At 41.8% G+C, this 24,854-nt stretch overlaps 2 protein-coding genes across 3 annotated transcripts in view; one reads left to right on the forward strand and one right to left on the reverse strand.

Moving 5' to 3' along the window:
• Positions 1 to 16,355, reverse strand: part of kank1a (KN motif and ankyrin repeat domains 1a) — a 69,785-nt gene extending 53,430 nt beyond the window's left edge. For both annotated transcript variants that reach the window (XM_040154239.1, XM_040154237.1), the window contains exon 1: positions 16,084 to 16,355. The gene's annotated coding sequence lies outside the window, so the exon portion shown is untranslated. The remainder of the gene's footprint in view (positions 1 to 16,083) is intronic.
• A 2,332-nt stretch (positions 16,356 to 18,687) lies between these two features.
• LOC120804708 (fructose-1,6-bisphosphatase 1-like) lies at positions 18,688 to 24,714 on the forward strand. The gene is made up of 7 exons (XM_040154240.1): positions 18,688 to 18,947; positions 19,741 to 19,903; positions 21,010 to 21,102; positions 21,458 to 21,598; positions 21,718 to 21,855; positions 22,333 to 22,452; positions 23,965 to 24,714. The coding sequence occupies exons 1-7, from the start codon at positions 18,778 to 18,780 to the stop codon at positions 24,154 to 24,156; spliced, it is 1,017 nt and encodes a 338-aa protein (XP_040010174.1). The 5' UTR covers positions 18,688 to 18,777; the 3' UTR covers positions 24,157 to 24,714.
• The last annotated feature ends 140 nt before the right edge of the window (positions 24,715 to 24,854 follow it).

A 24,854-nucleotide genomic window follows, 5' to 3' on the forward strand; every position in this document is an offset into this window, starting at 1 on the left:
TTTCAGCTACGGTGGAGGGCAGGAACAATCAGCATTAGGTTCGGTGGCAGATGTCACTGACTATGCAAAACAGCCACAGGAGAGAGGAAGGGAGGGTAGCTGTATCAACACTGTACAACAGATAACCTGCCAAGGAAACATTATACCACCATGTCTGTTTTTGTTCAAAACGTGCTCTAAATATGAGCTTATTGGCACAGTGTTCTCCTTCACTCTGCAACTCCGAAATATTAACTAAATAAACTTGTTATGCTGGGTTTTCATTTTTGGCCAGTCGGCTGGAGACACCACCACATGCACATGGCTTCAGTGGAAACTAACCCCTCTGCTGGTGTTTGCGAACTGCAATAGGAAGTCCACTTTCTATTCTTTCAAAATACGAAACCCCCTTTGGCTGAGCATATAATGTATAGTATAAACTCCAGTTTGCAGAATACACATTTCAAAAGGAAAACGGTATCTAATTTTTCTGTTTGTGGAATTAACATTAGTCAGCGTTGATGAAACTCTGCCAGTGATGTGTGTTATTTCAGCAGGTCAAATCAGTGATTACCTGCTACAAACAAGAAGCCTGTTTTGAAATAAATGACCATATAAATAATTATAATAAATCTAATAATATGTAGTAAGTTTGTATTTAAACGATATGGTTCTTTATTTCATCATGTCTTGTTGTAACTTATAAATAATAAATATCATTTTGGGGAGCCCTCTATACCACGTTGCAGTGTCTCACCTAAAAACCATACTGTTGCCGTGTGTGTCGTAAAAACTGAAACGATAAAGCCAGCTGAGATATGAAGAGAGCAAGCACGATCTCGAATTTGAATAAACAAAAAAAGGCCGACTTTCAACATCCTGTAATACTGGTTTGGCGCTTCACTTATTGGTAATATATTGAAAGATAGATGCCCGTAAGTGCAGGTAAAACAACCCTTTTTCTGTCATGGCTACTTCGTTATAAAGATAAGAGACCTATTGTATGCAACATTACCAATAAACATGACATAACACAAGCTCATAATATAAAACACAATCTAAATAATGTTCCTGCTTTGATAGAACGTTTACAACATTTTTATGTCAACAATGAGGTATCATGAAGTAGCCGTCCCTCACGACAAGGCAGAGTGATGCTGTTCCATTTATCATTTCGCGAGTTTGTACAAGTCATATAACAACTCCCGTTCAATCAGACGAAATACATTCGTCGCAATTATGATCTACCGGGCAACAGTTATCACTATTTTTTAATGATAGTTAAAATTGGTCCAACTAAAGCATTGTGCACTGCTCAATTCTGCCTCCTTCCACTAGTCTCTGCTGCCTCGCTGTTTGAAATCATACATCATAGGCCTACAGTTAGCAATGCCCTCAAAAACTCCCCCAACGCAACACACAATGGTAGCGTCCAGCAATGCAATAAGCAACACTGATAAAGTTGGCGTGGCAGTATTTGTGCTTCTCCGGGTCATCTGTCCCAGGTGAGCGGGTGTTTCCAGCAGCCGTACTGATGTAAGCTACATTAAACAACGCACAACTCACTCTGTAGGTTGCATATTATCTGGGGAGACTGGGGCTGATAACGACTGATGAGACTGGTAACGTTACGGGGTATTTACTGTTGATAAAAGGAAAAAATGAGTCAGACTTTGTTTTTATTGTTAGATATGTCCAACACGTTTAATCTGATATGGTGTATGTTCTCCATTGAAGCCTGAAAGTTGTGCAGCATTATTTGCTATGTTAAACACTTTGGCATTTGTCAACAGATGGGAGTGGAAGCTCTGCGACTTTAAACGCAGTCATTATTATGTGTTGTTTAAATTATAATTCAAGAAACTTGAAAAAAGTTAAACGATTAACCGACAACTGATTGATAACATGGCTAAATGGCCCAATAAAATGCCTGACCAGCCCCATTTCCCAATCACAGGCACCTGGCAGAAGGGAGCCGACCTGTGCTCTCCGCTCCCTCAAAAAGGGAGAATTTGGGATGGCTCAGGGAGCCTGTGGGCGGCGTTGCCCTGGTGATCTGCGCCTCACTTTGTGGAAACTGAAACCTGAGAGGGCGCAGGGCCATTGTTGAGCTGACTTCAGCACGGCGCGGCGGTGAGGACTGAAGTCACACAGTCAAACGCTGTGGACATCGTTCGCTGTGCTATCGGCAGCGAATTTTCACACTTCTTAAGTCTTCTTCGCAAAAAAAAAAAAAAAGAAAAAAAATAGCAAATATTCAGCACTCACTCGATCATCTATGTGTTGATTACAGACCACACAAGTATTTTCTCTCTATAATTAACGCGGGATGTTGAAGCACGGCCTCTCGTAAAAGGCAGCCTCATATTAAAACGCTCCCCATGTGGTGTGCCGACAGCGGGCCCTCACGTGCACAGAAGCTTCAGCCCGAGCAGATAGGATCAATGGTGTCACCGGGGAGTCAATCTCCACTGTAAACACAGGCCCTCCGACCACGAGAGGAAATCATTTACTGCTGCAGTTTAACAGTTTACTGAGAAATGCCCAGCCTTCATCGGGGAGATGTTTATACACTCAAACAAAGGCGTGTGGCCAGTTTTATGAAAGACTTCAAACTGGGAGAAACAGCTCTGCCTCCAATCTCAGTACCACTTCACAGTTCTGTTGTCTTTCCTAGCAGTTTGTCACGGGCGCGGGGGAAATCAGACATGTACTTTAATTGGAGGAGAAGTTCTCCAGACGGGTAAACTGTCCCATGAATTCACTCCAAATTTAAAAAGAATGCCTTGATAATTTGTTACCACGGCTTGGAAGAGTTCACTTCGACTGAGCGAAAGCCTCATTTCACTCAGTGGTTGTGACACCGGGTGAATTGATGTTAGCGCCTTCCTATGAAAGAAATTTGCTGCCACCTGTGTCGCAACCGCCACAATTTGTGACGTAACAAGAAATTCCCAAGTGTCCTCCTAATTACTTCCACAAGAGCGCCAAAGTAGGCCAATTTTTGCAGGCTAGCAGCTTGCTCTTAGAGTAACCAGTGGCCGATAAATCTGATCTGATATAACGTTGGTTCATGGTTTCTTTTATCCATATTTTGTCTCGTCTCACATTGTCCAGGGTTGTGCTGCCCTCCATTGCCATAAACGGTCTCTGCATCTGTCACAGTTTTGTGTCTCTCTTGTTTTAAGACTGGACTTGGTTTGTGAGAGTTTAGGGCCTGCTACACTCTGTCTCCTGCATTGTTCTCTGTACTGTGTGGCAGTTAAAAAAAAGAAAAGAAAAGAAAAGTGAGTTGATTCACAAAAATAATCTTCTCGACTTATTCATCGGCTCACCAGCTTTTACGAGACAGCCCTACCTCAAACCTAGTTACTTACTGGCTAACATATACAATGATTTAGCTGCAATAAGCTGATATTGGCGGATTTGTCACCCCGGCTTATTGATCGGTCTAGCTCTAATACACACAAAGAAAACTTTTAGTCTTGCTGGAAGGAACAAGAAAGCAGACTACTGATATTACTGTTATTTCTTCTCACGCACATGCCGAAGCTATGGGCATGTTCGTGATTGGCTGGCCTTGTGTGGTGTGTTAAAATGCAACTTTTAGCAGAGGATGAGAGGTGACGCGTCTGTCGGCACTAGCCCTTTAAAGTCTGCTGAGTGCGCCAGGACCCTTCAGTTTACTACTTGTGTGATAAATACGTCACCGGATGTGTTTTAGGCCGCTTTCATGTGGTAACTCATTCATTGGACAGTTGTGGTGACTGTCATCCTGCATCCGCAGCGCTTTACATGGACCCATGTGGGGAGAACAATTCCGGTGACTGTGGGCAGGCCAAGCTACAATTCACTGCTCCTTATGCATTTATTTATTCTGCGGTTGACCTGGCTCTGTTTTAACACCACCAGTGAACACCAGTCTTCTTGGGATTGGACTGTGAACGTCTGAAAAAGGTGTGTCTTGGTCAGATTGTTTAGTCTGCACCAGAGCTCAACTGACGGCTTTCACACCAGCCTAAAAGAAACGAGCCAAACAGTCACGTTTGTTTGAACCACAACAAACAAGTTACGTGCGAAAGCATCCTCAAACAAAGTAAGAAAGAAATGTCTAGTTTTTAATTTAAAAAAAACAAAACAAAAACAAAAACAAAAAAACATAAACACAACATACCAGTTTTTGTACTGCCAGCCACACATGCCAGCCAAAAAAGTTGGAGGCTCAGCCAGCCGTGAGGTCAGAGTGACTGGATCTTCACTGGGAATGTGTAGAGCAGCAGCTGTAGACACAACAGACACCCACCCCCCCCACCCCCAACAAAACCTTGACCAGACCCTCGACCCTGTTTGCACCATCTCACAGATATCAACTGTGCTGCTCGGGCTCACCACCCCCCAACCACATACTAGACTTCAAGAAATCACATCAACACTAACAGCGACAGAGTTTGATGAAGTTCTATCGAACGACCTAGTATTTGGAAAATGTCCCAGTGTCACAACAGTGTCATCATTTCCAGACAATAAAACTTTCCACACCTGCATGTTCATAGCGGATAATCATTTAAAAGAAGGAGCAGTAAGTGCATACACTGTACATGCAGCTTTAATCATATTCAGGATATGGTGTTTACATTAAACCCGAGAAACCTGATTATTCACATGACAGTATACATGATTCTTACAGTATCCAGGTTTCTGATCAGGCGTGCACAGTTGTGTCCCTCAGCAACAACGGTCTGAACGAACGAAGAATGTTAAGAAACCTTGAATATGGTGTTTACATGCCACAGTATCCTGGTTTCGGTCATTGTGCTCCAGGTAGCATATCAAGGTTTCTCAAAACCAGAACATGAGAAGATGTTTACATGCATAAAATATGACCAAGATTCTCCAAAAGCCTGATCATAACCAGGCTACATGTGTGCATGTAAACGCACTCAACGGCGAAACATTCAGAACATGAATCTACAAACTAAGTGCATATTTCCTGTGTTCTCTGGAAGTTTGCAGTTATCTTCTGAATAGAGATAACGCAGCTCTGAGCATACATGTTTTATCTATGGCTAAAAAAAAAACAAAAAAAAAACAAGAGAACAAAAAAACATCAGACATCAAAAAGGTTATTCGGGTCCAAACATGCAACTCGAAATATTAAGACGTCTGAAGAAAACAATGTAGCGTTTGTATCAGCAAACACAGACTGACTCAAAACTACTGACCCAAAAACATACTTTGCACTCACCTTCCGCATGTCAAAAACGTCTCGGAGTTATTTTGTGAATGCATTTCCCTCAGCTGCAACTCACACACAGCTCCCAGTACAACCAGAGGGAAAACATCCCAGAGAGAAATGAGGGATTAACATGGAGACGTCACCCGGCGCTGTCTCACACGGCTGAGCAGGAGCCAATCACAACACAGCCGCTCAGACACCAAACACACACACACACACACACAGTAACATGACAATAACGGCCAGTGAGGAGGACTGTAATATGAGCAGCCTGGTGACTAGTGGGCCGAGGGTCTGGGGCTCTCTCAGCCATAAACAGTGGCATCCCTGGCAAGAGACAAATTCAGCAGCTCTTTATGTGGTGTAGAGGATAGTGGGAAGTGTGGAGAAATTGGGGGCATTTCCAGTAGACTTAAGGTAAAAGGCTGCACAGGGCAAGATTTTCATGTAAAAGTACGCCTCACCTCTCATTAAAGATTGAAACACACCACTTTCAGGGATCGGTTAACTGCAGTTTGCTTTCAACTGTTAGCTGATTTACACTGGACTAAAAGTATTCCAACAGCTGTTTTTTTTTTTTTTGTCAAGGCAGGAAAAGAGCAGAAAGCCTAGGGCTGACTCTAACAATTATTTTCATTATCGATTAAGCTGCAAATTATTTTCTCGGCCATTCATTTGCTCCATAAAAAAATGGCAATCAAACATACCGAAAGCCTCAGGAGACGGCTTTAAGAAAACCCTGTAAATTTTAACATTTGAGAAGCTGGACCTGGTGAATTTCTTTGCATAAAGAAAAACAACCAAAAAACAAAAAAAACCCCACAAAGTTAATTGATTGTCAAAGATTCTCCAGACTAATCCTCTGTCAATGAATTAACCACTCATTTCAGTAAGAATCATGTAAAATGACTCCTTAAAGGAGTAGTTCAACATTTTGGAAAACGCACTTATCTGCTTTCTACCCAAGTACAAGATAACACCATCGATATCATTCTTATATCTGAACATTAAGCACGGAGCTAGAGTCAGGAAGTGTTTGTTATGTCTATCATAAAGCCGACTAATTAGGCAAATAGTCAAATCTGTTATCTCGTACATAAACTGAAATTCGAAAATGACGATTCGTGGTTTTAGGGGGAGGTGCGTGCTGTAACTATTTCGCGGCGAACAACGGCCACGCACAGAGACATCATGGAGGCTTCTCGTTGCAGTTGGCCGTCAGCTTTGCCACCGTCATGCCCATACGGGGAGAGGAACCAACTTAATCAAGTGGTAATAACTACAGGCACTGAGTCTGGCGTTTTGTTTACGGTGGAAATAACTCTCTGAGTGACAAATTCAAACCTCCCAGGCTCAACGTGGATGGACAATAGAAAATGTTAATACAATCCATGTCGCATCTTATTATCAGAATCTAAAAATAATAATAAGCACGCACTTTACCAGACAGGAATACAAGCCGCCCACAGCCTATTCTCTCTGTGAAGAAGCACATTACAAACTTTTCAAAGCCACCTTTTAAGCCCGCAGAGGTTGAGCATACTTAGAAGAGAGGGTTCAAGTGGAGTAATACTGTCTACTCTCCTAATTAAGAGACGCCACAAATTCACCTACATATTGCATCCACTGAAGAGGACCAATCAAGCCTACGAAACTTTCAAACCAACATCAGCAAGTGAGCCCTTTTTCCAGAGAAATCATACATCGTACATCGCTTGGGCCTTTTGACCGAAAGCGTCATAAAAAAAACAGACAAAAAGTGAGAGGGTGCAACTTTTGAAGCAACGAAATCTCAGGGATTTAAATAGAAAAGTTGAATTTCTAAGCAATAAAACGTGCCAATGTTTAATTTTCAGTACACTCAGGGGATTTTCTGCTACAACCCTACTTGGTCTGGTAAGTTTTGGTGGCTAATGTTAGCTGACCTTTGGTAGATACGGTTCTGGAACTCAGATTACTGAGTCATTCAACCGACTTTATGACTTCTTCTTTACTTACCTTACTTTAAGTGTCACTTGTGACTACAATGTGTGTTGACAAAAAAAGCTATAGCTTGCTCTGAGCTGCTAAGCGTTGCTGTCTGGAGTTTGTTGACCTCTTATTACACGATTAGAGGAAACTGAAGTTTTTTGTCGGAAAGTCACCAACAATTTGGTTACCTCTTGCTATGTTTAGACTTCCACTGTGTTGTGAATTTTACCCAGTACTACTAACTCAGAAAACCAAAGGTTTTCACTAAATGTGTGCCGTGTGGAGAAAATACAACATTCAGTGCATTACCTTATAAATAGAATGTGGTTTTTTTTAGGTAAACAAAGCTTGCATGCCACCGGTGTATGGCTGGTTAGCTCTCCTGATAAGGGTTGAGCTCTGGCTAGATCGAACCGGACTGCCTTCTTGTGGAATGCTTCAACTTGACAGGCAAAGTCTGTACATGCCTGCATATCTGAGGGATTATCACAGTATCAACTGAGGCCCGAATTCCCTTTGCACCTGCCTTGTCCTGCTTAACGTACAAGAACACGCGGGATTTTTCACTCCCCCCTTTTTCAGACGACTCGCGTCTCATTCACGAGTAGATCTAATGGGATAATGACAAGCTGGGGATGATCTGCTTTTACAAACTGACGCTTCCTTCTGACAGGCAGCCACGGATGTGTGGTATGCAATAGTGCTGAATGTTTTGCCGATCTCTATCATTTCTGCTGTACTTCAGCATATGAAGACGGATAGATAAAGCTCCAATTATCGTGGTAGTCTGTGGTCGTCAGTGTGGTGGATGTCTGGGATGATACTCGAAACCATGTGCTAGGCAGCAAACTCCCGCCGGCACCTGACGCAGCTGGTCCACAATTCCCACTCTCTGCCTCATGAAGCATTTTCATGGTTTCTTCAAGGCTCACCAAGTTCCATTTAACAAGACTTTGTAAGACTTTTTTAATACCACATATAAAAAGGCATTTAAATACCAGTTTCTCAGTATGCAATGCTTTTTACGACTTTTCAAGACTTGCAAATTACCTTGATTTGACAGTCTTGTGTTGGATGATGACCACGTCAAAGCCATGTGTATTTATGATCGTATTTACATTTTTTTTTTTTCTGCTAGAGGGTTTTAAAAAGAGAATTCCTCTAAGCCATAGGTCTCCACTGTCATCCAAAACTCTTAAAAAACTGGGTACAAGAGCCACACGGTCACACTGGGTGACACAGATCTTCAACATTGCCAGTGTAGTTTATAATGAAACAACACTAATAGGGGGAATTATCTACACCTGCCATGTTCATTGTAATGAAGGAATAATGTCACTCCTGAGTGTGCTTTTGTAATATTTTTTTTTTTGGACAATGGAGGTGTTCTCTAGCTGTTAAATCGTTCTGTTCATTCACGCGTCACTTAGCAAAAGCTAAAACCTTGCAGAAAACCCTGAACAGTACCTTATGCATTTGGAAACCGTGGTAATGTTGAGGAACAAATTGCACTTCAGCACTTTATCGCTACCGACTCAACCCCTACTGAGCTTGCACTTTGGTGCGGACCAGTTCTTGGTGGGTCATGTAAATAACAAAAAAGGTCATGAGTGAGAAAACAAATGTGTGCAGATTAGGCCCAGTGTAATCAGCTCATGTATCAACATCTGTGTATGTGCTGGCAGATGTGTGAACACATTTTACAGGCTGCTTTTTTTTTTTTCCTTGAATGTTGTGGTTGTGTGCGATAGTTTAGCCATCTTCAGGATTGAAGAGTAGTGGAAATCATCTGCATTTCCCTTGAACCATGGGGAAGGCAGAAGAAAGATAATTGGCGTTCCCTGCCTGACCACATTGTGTTTTTTATGCCACTCCTCCCATTGTGGTCAAATATCAAAACAATAATTTCCAGAAAGCCGTGTCAAGCATGGGGCATCTTTTTGGTGTGTAATTAATTTAATTCACAGGTTCAACCCACTAGCTCTACCAGAGACCAAAGAAAGACAAAAGCACAAAGTCACGCCAAGTCGACATTGACCCACCTTCATAGAAAATCCATAATAAACCAAGGATTGGTTATCTGTACAACTAAAACATAATACTTTAATCTGGTCTCTTTCATCCAAACAGCTCATCAAGCATTACCCAGGGATCGGGTATGCAAAAAGTGGGAAAATGGCTCAAAAGAAATTAACACAAAATTCATCTGTGAGAGGAGGAAAGTTGATTCCTGCTGATTATCTCTGATATAAAGAGCAAATGATGACTGAGAGGAGGCATGAATGAAAGAAAAGGGATTAACATACCGGGAAACAAAACATCTTTGTGAAACACACTTCAAGGTTTAGCCGGGGTTAATCCCAGCTACACAGAGAAATACCTTCACTCATTCACGTTCACCACAACAGTTTTCTTCCCAACAGAAATCTCACACAAGTTGAAGCATGCGGGACCAAATTACCTAACAAATCTCCGTACGGCTGAAACGACTAGATCCTTGAGTAGATGAAAGCCGGTCCAGGTCCCAAGGAAGGAACCCATCAGTCAAGATTTTGTCTAGTGGACGTATTCTGATATTTAATGCGACAGATATTTAGCATAGAGTTTCATGAACATGTCCTTTGTTTCTTTGCAATGCCATTGTGACGATAATACATACGTACTCATTTCACTGTGTTCTCTTGGCATTTTCACATTTTGCATTTCACAGCTTCAGCAGATGCCACTGATGGGGACTTCAGCTCTACAGGCCTTAAAGGCAGAAGAGGTTATCAAGTCTGCAATCAGCAAGACAACAGCTTCTTCTCATCAAGCTATTTGTGGGTACAATGAAGCACTGTAGCTAATTAACCAGACGGAGCAAAAGCCGGGCAGCTGTAAAGTTGGGTTCGTAAGATGAACATTTCTTAACAGTGTTATTCCATTACACTTCATTACACTTACAACATCTTTAAGGATCAATTTAATTGGTTCGGAAAAATCTTAACAGTCATTTGATGTTTCCTAACACACTGGGAAATGTGAGCTATGAGAAAATAATGCTTTAAGTCTATTAGCAGCCCTGTGAGTGGATGAAAAAAGGAGAGACAATGTTGCTTTTGTTTTTTTTTTTTCTGGTCCTTACCTCTAACGGGGGGAAAATAAATAAATAAATAATAATAATAATAATTTTACCTGAGGGTGGTAACAGAGGAAAGGCCATATCATTACCAAAATGAAAAGAGTTGAAGAGGAAAGTTTGACAATTTGGGGAATACACTTACTTGGTTTCTCGCCGAGAGTTACATGAGTCTCATATCTGTAGGCTACATATGATGCTAAAGTCAGCAGGCAGCTAACTTAGCTTAGCATAAAGACTGGAAACAGCTGTAAGTCCCTAGCCTAGCTTGCTCCAAAGGTAACAAAATTCGCCTAGTAGCACCTCTAAAGCTCACCAACTAACAGCTGTTGTTTTTTTTTAATCCATACAAAAATAAAAGTGTAAAAATGATAAATTGCCATTTCACGTGGGGGTTATGTGCCACATTATGTCTTAGCCACGACCAGTAACTTTCCAGGAAATAGTCTGGTACGCAACCCCCTGAAAACCTTATCTTTGAACAAGTTAACATGCTTTGTACTTAGTGTGGAAATGATCAGCTGTACTAGATATGAAAAACCTTTTAAGAAATCTTAAATTTTAAAAAGGACTCTTATTGGGATCTGTGGCAAAAATACCTCACGCCCCTAAAAATAATATTTGACGAGGTAAACAACAACACAGGTTGCCATGTGGTATCTATTCAAGAAATGTTTATTCTATTGGCGAGAGCATTCTAGGGCTGTCACCTTTTATTCGAAATTTTGAACATTTGTTTCAAATGTGGGGAAGAACTGTAATAACTGGAATTCAGAATTTACAGTCTATGAGCGCAACGGACCATCTGAAGTAGATTGCCTTGGACTCTGGCGAGCAGAGCCCTCCTGAGAGAACAATCACGGCACCAAAGCATCTGAGAAGCAGTGTGTGGAAGCATTTTGGTTTTTCTACATTGTAGATGGCAAAGTAACCAGCAAGGATAAGGCTGATTGTCGGGCTTTGTACACAGCAGCTGTCTTACACTACAACGACAACAAGTCTGAGGACTCACCTGCTAGCTTGCCACCCGAGTGCGGCAGCGGAGGCACCACAGACGAGGGGAGCAACATCAAGTGTACAACCTCGTCTGACTGCCAGTAAGATAGCAAGATTAATATGGAAGGAAACAGGGGTGGGCATTTGAATTCATTGGGACGAATCGCGTGTCATTCAAACTTCGTACAAAACTAGATTTTTGCAAAAAGTGACAGCCCCTAAAGCATTCTCGAGTCAAAATGCATTTTGTTTTGAACTTCAACATGGCACACAATTCAAAGAATGGGAAACCAAAATATAGAAAGATTCTTAGGTTAACAGTGTCCAATGATCAGCCATTTAAAAATGATCATCTTTACACAGTGCCACAACTCATAAAAGATCCCTATCTGACCTTGTTTCGTCAAAATGACCTACTGTAACTTAAATGGTTTGTATAATATGCCTTACAGCAATCCATGTAATATTTGTGATCAGTGAATGCATGAAAAAGCCGAACCAAGCCAACACAAATGTCTCGCAATCCATCGCAGGCCACTCAAGACTCTGTTAAGCTTCTAAATCCAGCAAGCGCTGATTTAAAAAGATTTTTGAGCAGATCTGCCAGTGCTTTGATCACTCCAATAATGACTTCCTAGCAAACAATGCGGGGCTGGCCTGGCACCTGCCCCAGGCCACTAGAAATCTTTTAGGAGGATTCCCTGAAGCTTGACTTTTCTTTTTTTCTTTTTTGTTTTTACTACATTAAACGAGGCAATTTAAAGTCTGCTGTGCTGGCCTTGTTATTTTATATTTTACACGTACATGCCTGAAGGCTACTTGTGATATGTGATACATATACATGTGATATCTCTAACCTAATCTGATATTTCACTAAATACATTTAGCTTTCATCCAATAATGTTCTCTTGTGCAGTTGTCAGTTTTTTTGCAGCCGAGCTCTAATTGTTTAGTTTGGTGGATTTACCATTCAAAGTAGATTTGATCTTGTAATAACAGGGCGGTCCCTGAGGCTCATGTAGGTCTTCATCCCACACTTTAAAACCTGAGCAGCTGTAACAACTCGCTTCACCTCCACAGTCAGGCACTGCGACCAGTAAGAGCGGTTTCCTCAGGGTCATACAGCATTGAAGTGGAGTACAGACGAGAACAGAAAATCATCTTTCCAGGTTAAAAAAAAAAAAAAAAAAAAGGCAGTATTTTTAGCTGTGAAACATGCAAGAGGAGCACAAATGGAACAGAAGCATGCACAGATGTTTGACCAAAACTAAAATTACAACTCAGCACCACCTCTACATACAATTACAGAGAAGACACCACGGCAAAGATTCCAAAAAAAACAAACAAAAAAAACTGTAGAGCCGCAAGAAAAGCAAGGCCAGAGTTGACGTGCAACCCGCTCAGACGGCGCGGTGGAGTGGAAGTCATTTTCTCTAAACAAACAGTGGAGGGATGGGAGTCATAATCACAGGGAGGCGGTGGCTGGGGGGGGGTGACACATCTGAGCAGCAGAGGCCAGGCTTTGATCATGCGGACAGGAGGCTCGTCTCACCGAGGTGTTAATTGAGAGACCTCTGCCATATGTCCACAAAGGCTGAGTGACCAGCCTGACGATGTGGTCCCAGAGTGCCGCTAAGCCTGATGTACCAACCAACGCCAGGCTGTACTTCCACCAGATCTGCTTAGGTGTTTAGTGGGAAACCAGTGAGAAGCTGAGGAATGCTCTGTGTGTTTTGCTGGGGTACATGCACAATGTACAGATTTAACATTAAGCTTTTTACAGTAAGAAACAGTCTGAGCTCAAAGACATGTCAGTGAAATGAACAAGAGGCACATGAGCTTCCCACACACTAAAATCAATGTAGTGCAATTATACTAAGAATATATCATTTAACTCATTTTTTAAGCAAAATTTAACCAAGTCGACTGGTTCCAGCTCCTCGAATGTGAATATTTTCTGGTTTTCTTATACTTCTTCGAGCTGTAAACTGCATATCTTTGAGTTGTTGTTTTTACTGTTTTCTGAAATTTTAGAGATTAAAATCGAGAGAATAATCACCAGATTCATCAACCATGCAAATAATCTTTGGTCCAACCCTTACATATTTAATTATCAAAATATTTTTCCTCAGCTGTGGCCCAGGAGGTAGAGCGGGTCGTCCGCTAACTGGAAGGTCAGTGATTTGATCCCCGGCTCCTCCAGTCTGCACGTCTAAGTGTCCTTTGGCAAGATACTGAACTCCAAAAAAATTGCCCCCGACGTATCATCGGTATGCCACAGCGTGTGTACGTATAGAAAGCCCTGTATCTATAGAAAACGAGCTGTATGAATGTGTGTGTGAATGGGTGAATGCGGCATGTAGTGTAAAGCAGTCCATTTAACATTTGCAGTAATGCGCAAATTATATGGAGAATTTTTTATTTATTTTTTTTAAAACAGTAGTTACAAAATGCATTTCCTCATTATGAAAAATTTATGCAGCAAGGTCCAAAGAATCAAATCAAACCATCTCTTCTGCAGGTAAAAAAAACTTTAAATGGCAAATTTATTTTTTTCCATGTACTGTTCTTTGATTATTTGTTTTCAAGAATGTGCAGACAGACGAAAAGACTGACAACAAACTGAAGACATAGTGTCTGTATACCTTGTTCCACAGTGGCAGCACAAAACAAGACTGATCTGCTGGTTGCTGTGTCCATAACAAACTTTTTGGCTTTAATGCCAAGGTAGGGAGAGAAGAAAAAAAGCCTCTTACCAAGATTTAAGTTTAACACTTTAATAACGCAAATATACATCAAATGCTAGTTTATTCAGTTCACTAACTAAAAGTAATGTGGTCCAATACAACAGCGCTGCCAAAAATCCTATCTTCATGAAGATTTAATGCTCAGTTCCTGTTTTAGAGAGATACTTAATCAACTTTATGGTCATCTTGGAGGCTGTAGTTTGTGGTAGTTTGCGGTGCCTTTGAGCTGCATTGTGTTAAACTGAGGGGTGTTTCTAATATTTTGCCCACTGGTAGAAATGTGTTCAGCGTTATTTGGTGTAAAGAATCAACTGCCCTGTCCACATACTGTACCTACTTGGCTGGAAAACAATGGATAAAGTTAATAATCCATCACGAAGCACAACTGAACTCAAAATACAAACCGACGTCAGGAGAAGGGGTATTTAGGGGTAAGTATATCTTACGTTTTGGGAATCAACGCTGGTTTGATGCAGATGAGAGCACTAAAATTTCCATATTCTTATGAATGAATACGTTGAATCTTTAATTATAGGCATACATTAAGAATGGGGATATATGTTATAAGAAAAAGCAGCCAAATTGTCTTAAAACAGCCTTGAATTATAATGGAGTTTAAAACCAGTACAGCCAAAAAAAAAAACACATTTAAAAAAAGTAATTTATAGAAACTATGACATTTTTCCTGCAGTGACTGTTCAAAAAAGTTTACTAAAGACACCCCAGGTAAGGACTTTTATGTCTGAAGGAATGCTTTGCTTAGTCTAATGGATGAAATCACTGTTTCTAATCTGTACTTATTATACCAGAGTGTAGAAAAATGGATTCAGGGATATGCCAAAAGTGCCACACTGGAAGCCTAGGAATTTCATTAAACCGCTGTCACAATGCTCATATTCTTCCCCTTGACATATCAATTCAGCGCTTTATCTCTAAAGAATAGTGGAAAAGCCTCCGAGCCGTAGAAGATGAAGAGCCCCCGATTTGACCCCAGCTCTTCACCAGCACAATAGGGACCACCATCCAGGTCTACGTCCCCACTGGTCTGATCCCAAAACGCCTCGGCTCCCCAGCACAGCTTCTGACAGTAGGAAAATAGGAAGTGACATGCCGGATCACTGGGGAGTAGTGGAGGGAAAACCAACTCCGCTGTATGGTTCGGAGACTGGATACCCGAAACGGCCAACGGCGACTTCATTTGCACTATATGTAACATTTCAAAGTTGATGACAGCCCCCTCCAGTAGCCTATAAAGAGGCTTTTGTTAAGAGCCGAGCACTGTACTGTATTTCAAACTATGAGGAGGCGGCAAAGGAAAGGAGTGTGGTGAAAGGGAGAAACTACAACATTCTTTTAGAGGCTTGAGTTGGGGATGTTTGGGACATGGCAAATCTGATCTGAACTGTTGAATCCCAGGCAAAGATGAGTCAGTGTGAATCACACAATGCTGAGGGACTACCGGGTCACATGGGGGGACAAGGGTCACTGTTTGAGGAGCAAAAATCCCTCAAGGATCCACCACTATGGAGCCTAAAACGGTCCAATCTTTATGCATAAAGACACATTTCTTAGCTTCCTGTTATGCCCGTAGAGCATTTGCCTGCACTTGGAGCTCAAAGTTCAACCCCCTTACTGCAGCATGTGAGGTACTTCCAGCACTTCCCACGACACCTGTCTGGCGCGAACGAGCTTGTTTGGTCGGGGAACGACACCAGATTACCGTGAGGAGCAGGTACGACAAGAAAAAAACAAAAACAAAACAAACACCAGATGACTTTAAACGTAATCCTGCTTAACCAGCAGCGCTTCATGGGATTGTCTTGGTCTGGTTCGCTGCAGGACCACCTGACCAGACAAGAGCATGCATCGTAAGCACGCTGAACGTATCCAGATAGTTAAACCAAAGGCTCCTGCAGGCTTGTGTAAGTACAAAAAATATCCACAAGAGCGTAAATACGTAAAGGAGGATGAAATGAATACTGTATTTCCTTTGCATTTATCGGAAGCGCCCGGCGACTGCAAAGCGTTCAACTTACCCGACTCCGAGCGTCTCCCAGGCTCGTTTGGGACTTGAATGCAACTCCTCCTCTCTGTTAACTCAACCGATTGTCCTTGGAGTCTGATTCTCGGGGGGGATCGTCCGGATAATGTAATAACGTCAAGTAAGACCGTACGAGGTTATACTTTAGCCCCCGCGGCGCACCGCACGTCCCGTCCCGTCCGCACCACCGGCAGCCTCTTTGTACTTGTCCGCTCCAGCGGCAAGTTGTTCACCGGCGGTCATGCGCAGTCGGCGCCAAACACAAGCCCCGCACGGTCGGCGCTGGTAATGAAGGTCGGTCGGCGCCACAGGTGTCGCTCACCTGCCGCAAGAGCTTGGCCCGCCGCCGCCGCCGCCGCCGCTGCTGCTGCCCGGGCTACCGGGACGTTTACTCCCTGGCCTTCCCGTTGAAGCGCTCCAGGGAAACGTACCGGGTCCTGAATTAGGATAAGGTTAGCCTTTAAAAATGAGTAAGTTAGCTCTTCGTTAACTTTAACACGTCTTAGTTTTGTTATGAGTTACTCGAGACGTGTGCGACGCAAGCGACGAACCGCATTTATTAAAAGAAAAACCAAACAATCCAGTTAAAACACCTAGCGTAAGCCTAGATGTTTCTCCTCCGCCAAACAATATAGTTCGCGGTCTGTCTAATGTGTTTTAAATTACGCTGTTTTCAGTTGGCGCATTAATATCAACATTTTTCAGTTCTTCTGTGTCAAAGAAGACCGTTTTTGTTGGCCAATAATCTCTCGGGCCTTTGAAATGTCTGGAAATATTCGGCGCAACCATAAACTTAAATGAACGTAATAGTGTCCAGTGATCATTTAGAAGATTATTAACGATGATCCCGGGCCACCAGCACACTGCTACGGGTTACGGGACAGAGAGACGAGCCAGGGCCCCCACGCGAAGTCAAGGCCGCCATCTTGTGGCCTTTTTGGTTTAACGGCGTTAGGTGAAGTCCAACACCTTATTGAATGTAGGTGGAGACAGTCTGCTCTGGCATATCCGGCGATGCGATTATTAAGTTTAAAAGGGTTAATTTGTGGTATGACCGAGCTAATATTCAAAGCTAATTCTTAACGAAACGCTGATTTTTAAAAAGCGAAAATTACACGTCGGGTTAAATTGTGTTGTATTCACAGTGGCAACAGGTTAGCTTTTTCACACAACACCACAACAACCAAAATACAGGATAACTATAAATATATATTTTTAAAAATGCATGTAACCCTAACAACTAGACTGAAAGTGGGTTTTTATTTTTGTATGATAAAGTTTAAAGTAAGTTATCTATATGACATTAAATTTACTGTAAGCCTTTGTTTTGCTTAGGCTCTCTTATTTATTTTTCCTGTATTTGACCAGGTCAGAGATTAGATTCTCTCTTATTTTTCATCCGACACCAGGCCAGAAGCCCACATGTGCAGTGGAGAAAAACAGATGTTTGTTGTTGTTGTTTTTTTTTGATTGATGGATGTGTAGTTTGTTCACAGTTTGAGGATAGATAAAGAGATAGATTTACATGGCACCCATATGTTTAACGTGTTTAACATTTCATTCCAAAAGCACTGGCATTGATCCGCTGGTGTAACAGGCTCCGCTCTTCTGGGGAAAGGCTTTCCACGAGGTTTTGGGAATCCCGCTGATTTTGGCAAATCGAGTTCATCCCAAAGCTGATCGGATGGGGTTGGGAGTCGGGGCTCTGTGAAGGCCAGTTCAGCCCTTCCACACCAGACCGGGGAAGAAGCTTTTCACCCGGCTGTCTGCAGGATGGCACTGACCCATGTCGAAACAGCAAAGGACAAACACAAAGTTGGAGCACCTCGTTTGTCCAAAACATCACATTTTATTATTGATTATTGTGAAAAAATTCCCATCACGGTTTCCTAGAGCACAAGGAGATGTTATCAAATGTCTTGTTTTTTGTTTTTGTTTTTTGGTCTTTTTGTCCAACATCCCAAAGCCCAACACTATTTGATTTTCTGTAATGCAACACAGGGGAAAGCAGGGAATTCTCAAATTTGAGAACTTGGAATCGTAAAAATTTTGGCATTTTTGCTTGAAAAATTACTTAAGACATTAAATTATTCCAAATAGTCGCCAAGTCACGTTTTCTTTCAGTCGATTAATTGACTTAATCATTACAGCTCCACATCACTGTACGCTGTAACTGCAAATGAGCGGCCTAACCTGAACCGTGATACATCGATGGATCGATAGATGCCATTGGTAAAACTGGGAACAAGAAAAGAAAATCTGCGACAAAAAATAAAAAACATATCTGGAAGCTGAAAAGTTCATCTGTGTAAGAGCCCAAAGAATATGAATGCACACTATCAGAGGCAGACATTATGAAACCGTTCATACACACTATCGCTGGCAAACCTGCTGAAAAGTGCACGACCCGTCTTGCCCAACGACAGTTTGAATGAAAGGCCTGCACAGCGTCTATTATTCCGGTCACAGGCCTCTATTGGAAACATTATCATTTCATCACTACCCAGCTCAGCTGCTACAAAGCGGGTGTTGTTTCCAGCGGGGCCACACCTCTCCCGCAGCTCTGGATTGGTCCCCGGGCCCTCACTCCCTCCGCCGAGTTCCGCGTCGCAACGCATTTAAGTCCTGCGGCGTTTCCCCACCGACTTCCACCCTCAGGCCGCCGGAGACCGTCTGCCCGTCCGCCGCCATGTCCGACCGAGGAACCTTCGACACCAACGTGGTCACCGTGACCCGCTTCGTCATGGAAGAGGGCAGGAAGGCGAAAGGCACCGGGGAGCTGACGACGCTGCTGAACGCCGTGTGCACGGCGGTGAAGGCCATCTCCAGCGCTGTGCGCAAAGCCGGGATCGCCCACCTGTGAGTAAACGGTGCTCGCACCGAGTTAGAGGACAGCAACAACAACAACAACAACAACAACAACAAAAAAAAAAACTCAATTCGAGTTCAGTCCCAATTGTCCACGTTGGAACAAACTAAGCAGGAGATTCGGGTTCCATGCTCGCCGGTGACGAACTGCACACCTGAAAGCCAACTCGCCCACCTTCACACGATACACTCTTCATACGTTTGATTTCAGCAAACAAAATTCAGGCATATGTCGTGTAAAAACAGAAAAACACGTGAAATCCATGCATTTATGCCCAAATGTCCTGCTGCTGTTTCTGTTACTGTTGCTCTTCTCTGGTTGAGTGAAGGTTCACACAAACTAAGCATCAATCACAAAACTTTTCTTCGCGTAAATCCTTCGACTCAAAACACGAAGACTCGTTTTGATTCAAACTTCACTTCTGTTGTTGATGCAATTCCTTACTCAACCACTAACCAACCTCTGGTGTTAAGAAATGCAGCCTCATGCATCAATTGCATTTTTTTTTTTTTATCATTAACACCAAACTCATCTCAGCACAAAACTTACAGAGCTGTCTAACTTTGTAAATTAACATACAGAGGAAGACATAAAAGAAACTAGCAGAGAGCCCAGTAAACAAAATAGCCACAAACGTTTTTACGACAGTAGTATTGTTTAAACCAACACTGGCAAACTGGTTTTGTGTAATCCAGAGAAGTGACTTTTTTTTTTTTTACCAGTGACATTTGTCCCATGCCAGTTTTCAGTTTCATGAGTTATGAGCTTTTGTGTCTTTATCAGCTACGGCATTGCCGGCAGCACCAATGTGACCGGTGACCAGGTGAAGAAGCTGGACATCCTGTCCAATCATCTGATCATCAACATGATCAAGTCGTCTTTCACCTCCTGCGTGCTGGTGTCTGAGGAGAATGAAAAAGCCATCATCGTAGAGCCAGAAACGAGGGTAAGTGCATCTGTGTGACCAGCGGGGGGCATAGACTTTTCAATTTACATGTTAAAACAGAATCAGGGGTCTCTGCTCCTCATTGAGATCTGTGATGGACTAATAAATTTTAAGTTTTCTTAAAACCCCACTGAGCTCAGTAAAACTGTTTTTATTTATTCAGGGTCTCATTTCTGGAATGACCCTTTACTAAGCCTGGATAGTCAACATTTCTCCTGGTGAAATCAAACAACTGTTTATTGCTTTTTCAAAATGACCGGATCCCCTCAGGATCAGGCTTAGCTGGTTAAGGCACATGTGGTTTGAATCTGGTCAGACAAGACCTTTAGCCTCAAGTCATTCTCGCTCTCTCCTGGCTCTCTTCTGTCTCTATACTAGTTGTGATTGTGTAGTACACAGCCTCAAAATGTGGCGCCAAAAACAAAAGCCCATTCACGAAAGCCCCTTTAAGACATGTATCTAATTACATGAATGTGCTGGTAATTTTACACGTTGTTCTCAAGCCCCCAAGCCGTTGTCACAAAGGCCTTCTTACTATGTTGGACCTAGGTACATTTCCACAACATTTAGGTCTGGATCGGATGCCGTCACATCCATGGAAATGCTACAGCAGTACATGGGTATGAAACGACACATTTCACCCCCTTAAGGCCACCGTAAAAATGTTGTTTATCATTTTAGATTCAAGAACAAAATAAAATCACTTTAATTGACCACAAAATACTGTGAATGAGACAATTTTACACTGTTGAGATTCTTCTCATATAAGATCAGTCTTTTTAAAATGTTTTTTTATTTTCTTGGATTCAGGGGAAAAGGGGAAAAGCATTGGAAAATCGCAATCAACAGACTGTCAGCCTCCCTAAACTTTCGTTCTCATTCATTGCCATCAGCGTTTTTGCAAATTGCAAATTAATAGTTCCATTTAAAAAAAAAAAAAGATGTGACAGATGTGAGTCTCTGTCAGAAAGGTTACATTAAAATAAGTTACTGTTCCAGATTGATCCATTAACCAGGCCGGCACTTATCGAACTCATGAAGTTCTCTCTGGTAACCTCTGTGAAAAGCCTAAAACATAAATCATCTCTAGCACTTTCCTCTTTCAGGGCAAATACATTGTGTGCTTCGATCCTTTGGACGGCTCCTCCAACATTGACTGTCTCGTCTCCATCGGTACCATCTTTGCCATCTACAAAAAGGTACTAACCGAGGTTTTCTCATCAAATTCTGAGATAAACTTTGAGGTTTTTACAAACCTCAAGCCAAAGGATGCCAGAGTGAGATGATTTAGCAACACATCACTGTAGAATCAAGTTGTCTGTATTGCATGCCGACATAAATAAAATCCTCCTTTGGCTAATTTCTTGCCAAAACTCCAGCAGTGATTCTGCGTGTCCTTCTAAAATTGTATTCTTTTCAGGGAAGAAAAAACCCCTGAAACAAGGGATCTTCTGTAACTTTCCTCAGCACACCTCAGTAGCCTCCACACTCCTGAAATGAGAAACGGTGAAGCTATGAATCCACGATGAAAGCAAATTGTGCTGTTTCTCTCAGACCACAGACGACGAACCGTGTGAGAAGGACGCCCTGCAGCCTGGCAGAAACCTTGTGGCAGCAGGCTACGCTCTCTACGGCAGCGCCACCATGATTGTGCTCTCCACCGGCCAGGGAGTCAACTGCTTCATGCTCGACCCAGTTCGTGCTCTCTTGATGATGATGATGATGATGATGTTGATGATGATCTTCTACATGAATTTTGTATTATCACGAGGTTCTAAAGTTATGGATAATATTTTCTTCTTTCTGCTCATCAGGCAATTGGTGAATTTATCCTGGTTGAACGGGACGTGAAGATCAACAAGCGAGGCAAGATTTACAGCTTGAATGAAGGATATGCAAAGGACTTTGAACCCGCTGTCACAGAGTACCTGCAGAAGAAGAAGTTCCCTCAGGTAACACTAACATCAGGACATGTGAGGGGAGAGCTTCAAGCACAATAATTAGGTGCGCAGCTTCACTGAAATAGTTTAGGTTCGGTGCTTTGCCTAAGGGCGTCCTGCTGGTGGATGTTGCAGAAGTTCAAGGTTGATGATATACCTTCATATCCAGATTGTCCTACCTGATCTAAGGCTTCAAACCAGCAACCATCTGGTCAAAAGCGCTCTTTTGTGTCATTCCTTTTGTGTGAATTTTTAGTTTTTGTTTATTTGGTATTTATTTTTTTCATTAGTCAGGAATACTGCTGTAAATATGGCAGTGTTTCCCAAGATTGAATCATTTTTATCTGCAGTCTTTGATAAGATGCTTTCCACTTTTTAAAAAAAAATGTCCTCTGGGGTTCACACTAACGAGATGCTTGTATTTTCATATGTAGATCTTGACCAGGGCAAGTTTAAATAACTAATGCGTAACATTTTCAACGATTGTAGGATGGCAGTCAGCCCTACGGCGCCCGTTACATTGGTTCCATGGTGGCAGACGTTCACCGAACGCTGATGTATGGAGGCATCTTTTTATACCCAGGAAATGTGAAGAGCCCCCAGGGAAAGGTAAGGTCCCATAACCGCTTTCTCCTGCTCCTGCCAACTTGCATATAAAAGTACTGAGAATTCAAAATTAGAAAAAACTAATAAGTTTAATCTTAAAACAAAGCAAAGGGCAAAAAACAGGCTGCTGGTATTTCACACATTTTAGTAATTCGAGTAAGCCTCATGAAAAGACCAAAACCAAGACTTTATCAGGCTTTAGCTACGCAGACGATACTTTTAACAGGATGAATTTTGGTCTTTCCATGGGATTTATTATTAAGAAAAGTGTATCGCCAAACTTATCTTTCAATAATATCTTCAACCCAAAGTGGCTATAGGTAGTTTTTGTAAACCCACATATGTTAAGCTTTCGAGAACCAATAAGAATTTTTATTTTTTTTTGTTCATTTTCACTTCCTGTGATATTGATACTGTGAGCCATTTTTTTGGGGGGGAAATTTCCGTCAAAAAATGGTACTTTGTTCAGTCACACTTGAAGCATGAGACCATAATTAAGACAGTGTCACAATGTTTCTTCACTCTTCACATCCTTCCAGTATTTGCAAGACTGAGCCAAACATGAGATTGACAAACTGAGGATGTAAAACACTATTGTCTTGTAATGGGTTTGAGAAGAGTCTGTTTTTTTTATGTCAAAATGCAATAAAGAAAAATAATCACCAAACAGTTATGATCACTAAAATTGTGGTATTTTAGGAACTTGCAAGCTCACAGTGAGTTAGTGACCTGATTTAGTCCATCGAATCAATACATTGTCTGTATTAGGGAACTGGAGTGAATCTTTTCTTTGTAAACAAAAGATTAAAAAGAAATGTGTTTATTTTAATAAGCCCCACTCGACAAACAAAGATGCTCTTTGGGGTCAGTGGCCACACCAAATGCAATCAAGGAGGAAAAATCCATAGCAGGCTGTGTTGTGAGTGAAATTAAAAAGCAATGTAATATTAAGGGATTTTTGTTACTCAGGACAGATTTACTTCCTACAACTTAACATATGTAAGAGTTGCAAACAATTTAAAACACCATAGAACAGAGTATAAAATAAAATATTTCAATAAGATAAGGTAACCACAAAAAATAAAATACTCAAAACCAGGATTAAAAAAAGTCTTAGGCTCTTCCTTGAAGGAATTTAAAGTTTTATGTTGATTATTTATGAGCAGGCTGTGGATTTTGTCCCCCAATTATTTCCATTTGAAGTGCATGAGGAAGAGATCTCATGAGGGCCACACACTCACAGGAGGAATGATTTTAAAAGAAGGAAAACCTGTTTCAGTGTTCATATCGTCACCTATTGTTCTAAGACAGACTTTGAAAAATTGTGCACCTATCTTTTAACCGTTGGCACATTTAATGCTTTAGTGTTCAGTGACCTATGACAGTGGCAGGAGGGCGAGACAGTCAACCAAATATGAATGTGCTGAACCATTCAGAGCCTTTTTTAAATTAGGACATTCCTTTCAGAGAGTTAGACGTTGGGGCTAGAAACTAAGCTCTCCCTCTTCCTCAAAGCTGCGGCTGCTGTACGAATGCAACCCCATGGCCTTCATCATGGAGCAGGCGGGTGGCATGGCCTCCACCGGCTTTGAGAACATCCTGGACATCCAGCCCGACAACATCCACCAGCGGGCTCCCGTGGCTCTGGGCTCCCCCGAGGACGTGCTGGAGTACATCGCCATCTGCCGGAAACATGCTAAGAAGTGAAACTACACTGACTGTTCAGCGGAAAACCTTGTATCTCCAAACTGTCTGCTTTCCAGGTACTGAGAAAGTTGGCCTTTTTTAGTTTAATGTAAATGTATTTTGGATGTCTTTATCGAGTTTGAAAAGGTTCAAGGCCAAAAATATCAGGGCAACTTCTTTGTGATATCAACTAAATTCAGAGTTACAAGGTTTTCATGCCATACCAGCAATGTTGATGTTCTATTTGTAGAAAGCTGACGGATAATAGGAGGTGGTTCACCGAACATTGTGGTTCATAAGCTCAAGTACACACAAACGCACACATTCCACAGAAACTACCAAAGAGCAAAAAAACGTGCCAAAAAATAGACAAATGCACTGAAGTAAAAAATACCTGAGGGCAATGCCTCCTCAGTTTACCTCCAGTTGTGCCTTAATTAGAATGAACATACATTCTAGACCTGTGAAGGACCAAAAACAACCTCTATGCAAACACAACCTGATGCCTTTTTATTATGTGAACAACTACTGTGTTGAAATGAAGTCTCAATAAATCCAAGTGAGTCTAAGAAGACAAAATCTGTGTTTTCATTATTTTGAAATATGTTTGCACAAAGTGTCACATCTTCAAAAACTCACCTTTTCACTAATGCATAGCTTGTGGTTTTCATTGAGTATCGGCATTTTAGGACAAGTTTATTATAGTATCAAAAAGTCTA

The sequence above is a fragment of the Xiphias gladius genome, chromosome 19 (genome assembly GCF_016859285.1).
Source record: "Xiphias gladius isolate SHS-SW01 ecotype Sanya breed wild chromosome 19, ASM1685928v1, whole genome shotgun sequence".
Lineage (NCBI taxonomy): Eukaryota > Metazoa > Chordata > Actinopteri > Istiophoriformes > Xiphiidae > Xiphias > Xiphias gladius.

Excerpts from the sequence above, each read along its gene's own strand:
- LOC120804708 (XM_040154240.1), top strand. The coding sequence starts at position 18,778 with ATGTCCGACCGAGGAACCTTCGACACCAACGTGGTCACCGTGACCCGC. Across the intron at positions 21,103-21,457 it reads TCTTTGCCATCTACAAAAAG|ACCACAGACGACGAACCGTG; the intron begins GTACTAACCGAG and ends TGTTTCTCTCAG. Across the intron at positions 21,856-22,332 it reads AGAAGAAGAAGTTCCCTCAG|GATGGCAGTCAGCCCTACGG; the intron begins GTAACACTAACA and ends CAACGATTGTAG.